Raw genomic sequence first — 3,150 nt, forward strand, 5'->3', positions numbered from 1 at the left:
AACATTATGTCATCTTTTTTTAAAAGCAACGGTCATTTTCACCGTTTTCAAATTTATATGTGGTTTTTTTTTGGGGGGGGGGTAATCTCGCCTAGGGCACCAAATGGGCTAGAGCCGGCCCTGCATTACTGTAACTGATCTGAGAGGGAATCATGGGAAAAGGGAAAAGATGCTATTTAAAGAATTGCCAATAAAAGACCATATAAAGTGTTTTGTATGGTGGCCTTGAAATGCAAATTACAACAGCTAATAACAAAACACAACAACAAATTGGAAACTAAATTAACAAATCAAAAATTGAACATTGACATTAATGACATTAACTCTACCAACTGACAGCTGATCCAGCTGTCATCAGCTTCCACCGCCTCCAACCATCCAATCAGCAGCGATTTTTTTTTATAGCAGTTAAAGTTTTTGTGTTTTGTGTTGCTTTGTGTGCTCGTGGTTTCTGTTTTCTTGATGCAATTTTTTAAAATTTTTATCGTGTTCTTTTATTCTTTTATGTTCTGACAGTTGCCAGACTTGCCAGATTGCCAGTCCATCACTGTTGTTAACTGACGAACAATCTAATCACCCAAGACTCGAAAACCAGAGCATAGTTATTTGATCCAGGACACTGATTCAGAGTTTCCTGTTGTTTTATTATAGACTGAAGGCTTTGGATACATGCTCTATAATGACCAACCTCCAAACGGTAAAGCTTCTGCATCGTATGGCCACAGTAAAGGTAGGTGTAGCAATGTTCCATATTATTTTATTCAAAGTCAGAAATATCATAATGTAACAAAGCTCTGTTTCTGTTGTTTTCTACTGTTTTACTTCCTAAAGGAGTCGTGATGTTGGACAAACAAACTGGAGTTTGGCTCTCACACAGTACACCACAATTTCCGGGATATCAAAGTCAAGACTTCTGGCCGAGCAGTGGAAGCGTTAATGCCCAGACATTTATGTGTGTGACTTACTCCTATGATAAATTCAATGAAATAGGTATGTTAAGTTGTATTGTCACTTTGTTTTTGGCTGTGTTTTAAGTTATTTGCCAAATTGATAATAATGCAATAATTCTCTTCTTAAAAAATCTTCAGGATTGCAACTTGAATACATTCACGCTTATTCATACGACTATGTCATCCCAACAACCTTTCACAATGAGCTGCGATGTGTTGCACAGCGAAGCTGCTACCCCAAGAGGGCACCCTGGACTAGAGTGACGAATCTGACTTCAATGAAGGGACGTGATTTCTCCAGCTTTGCAAAGTACACACGTTTTGGGGATGGTAAGTGTTTGCACATTAGGTTGATGACCAAAGGTTTTTTTAACAGAGCAGAATTAAGTTGTATGTTTTTTTGTTTGGTTGCAGTTTCATTCCTGTTATGTGTATGAAATGTATTGTATATACTCAAATGTTGTCCCTAATGTTTTTCTTTTAATTTTGTTGTGTTTTTTCCATTCTGTTGTAGATCTTTACTCTGGCCTTATTGTAAACTATTTGGGGCACAATCTGTATGTTAAGAGCTGGGGGAAGATGCGTGACCCTCTGCCTTCTAACTGCAGCACCAGCATCCCTTATAATGTGTTCAATGTGGAGACAGTAAAGCTGAATGGGATGGACTTCAATAATACTGTAGATCACTCCAAGTGGTGTGTGATGTATGATGGTGACTGGACCTGTATAGCTGACATGAACAGGGAAGAGAGTCAGATGAAGAGAGGCGGGGGAGCAATATGCATCAATGATGTTAAAGTTAGAAAGGCTTTTTGTACGGTGATATCACAATTCAGACCGTGTAAACGTCCACGTCCACATTCTGATGCTCAACACATAGAGCTTTGAAGGCACAAATCTTTATCGAAATATAAAGAACTGGAACCTGATATCACTTCCAAACACTGACTACATCTTTCCATATCCAGATTTTACATTGTTTTGCACCAGTGTTGTGGTGTATGTTAACCCCTGTCTTTTGTGTTCTGCATTACGTATTTTGATCAATGAAAAACCTTCTCTTAAGCATTAACCTCTATACAGTCAGACTGTTACTCCAGATGAAACAAATTGAAATGATTTATTATATCAAGATTAACTAAAAAAAATTAATGTTGCTGCAAACTTCTGTTAGCTATAGATGGCTTTAAACTGTTTGGGGGCCCCAGGGTAAAAATTAGCTACTGGGTGCCTATAAAACTCCAAGATCCTTCAACTCTCTGTGCAATGTGTACCATTTCTCAATTCTGGCTCCACATTAGCACATTGATTGAGGAATGTGTATCATATATACAGAAAACTAAAACAATTAAGGGCTCACAACTAGATTTTGACAAGAGGAACCTCTACAAAGGACTCAAGGTCAGGTATAAAAGCAGGACCCACCTTATGGCCCTTATCATGTCAGTTGCGTTGTTCAGCCTATATTCCTGCACACATTTTCAACTACATTTTCAGAAACAAGCTGACTCACAGCAGACCTGGAGCTCTTGGAGCCCCTGAACCTCTAGGGCAGTTGTTGCCTTTATCAAGCCAGTGATGACGGACTACTTTGTCCTGATAAGCAAATAAAAGGACAATTTAACAGAGAAGACCATAATAAAGCACCTGAGAAGCTAAATCTGCTATGTTCATCCAATCAAGAGCTTGCTACTGTTCTATGTCCTGAGTCTCAGGTCTGGGGACTGAAAGTGCTGAGTGACATCTTTTAAATCACTTCTCAGAACCTTTCCGGAAAAAGCCTTTTATTTCATCATTTCTCATCTATTTTGCTATTAATATTGTTTTTATCTTGTATTATTGTTGGGTATTTCATTCTTTTTAAATTTGTATTATTTTGTCTGATTTTATTTGCCTCAGTGCAGTTTAATGTGAACATGTTTTATCTGTTTTACTTTTAGTACTTATCTTGTTGGGGCTCTTTTATTCAAGTAAATATAATTTTAATTGTCTGATTTTATTTCCCTCATTGTCTCCTGGAATGTTTTAATGTCTATTTAACTTAAGAAATAAACATTTTCTATTTTTCCCCATGTAAAACCTCTAAGCGTTGCCCTCTAGTTGATTCACTAGCACACAATAGGCTATTCAGGTTACAGGTTAGGCCTTTGGCATGACATACCCAAATATTTTATTTGAATACAACTTTCCCAACTCCCAC

The 3,150-nt window shown here is 37.5% G+C and overlaps 1 protein-coding gene across 2 annotated transcripts in view; it reads left to right on the plus strand.

The window, feature by feature from the left end:
- Positions 1 to 3,029, plus strand: part of LOC118322422 (deoxyribonuclease-2-alpha-like) — a 5,742-nt gene extending 2,713 nt beyond the window's left edge. For both annotated transcript variants that reach the window (XM_035654098.1, XM_035654099.1), the window contains exons 4-7: positions 652 to 730; positions 832 to 990; positions 1,089 to 1,280; positions 1,465 to 3,029. In XM_035654098.1, coding sequence (XP_035509991.1) covers positions 652 to 730; positions 832 to 990; positions 1,089 to 1,280; positions 1,465 to 1,838 — 804 coding nt within the window. In that variant the 3' untranslated portion in view covers positions 1,839 to 3,029. The remainder of the gene's footprint in view (positions 1 to 651; positions 731 to 831; positions 991 to 1,088; positions 1,281 to 1,464) is intronic.
- Positions 3,030 to 3,150: the final 121 nt, after the last annotated feature.

The sequence above is a fragment of the Morone saxatilis genome, unplaced genomic scaffold, assembly GCF_004916995.1.
Source record: "Morone saxatilis isolate NCDOM2014 unplaced genomic scaffold, NCSU_SB_2.0 Contig12, whole genome shotgun sequence".
NCBI classification, from domain to species: domain Eukaryota; kingdom Metazoa; phylum Chordata; class Actinopteri; family Moronidae; genus Morone; species Morone saxatilis.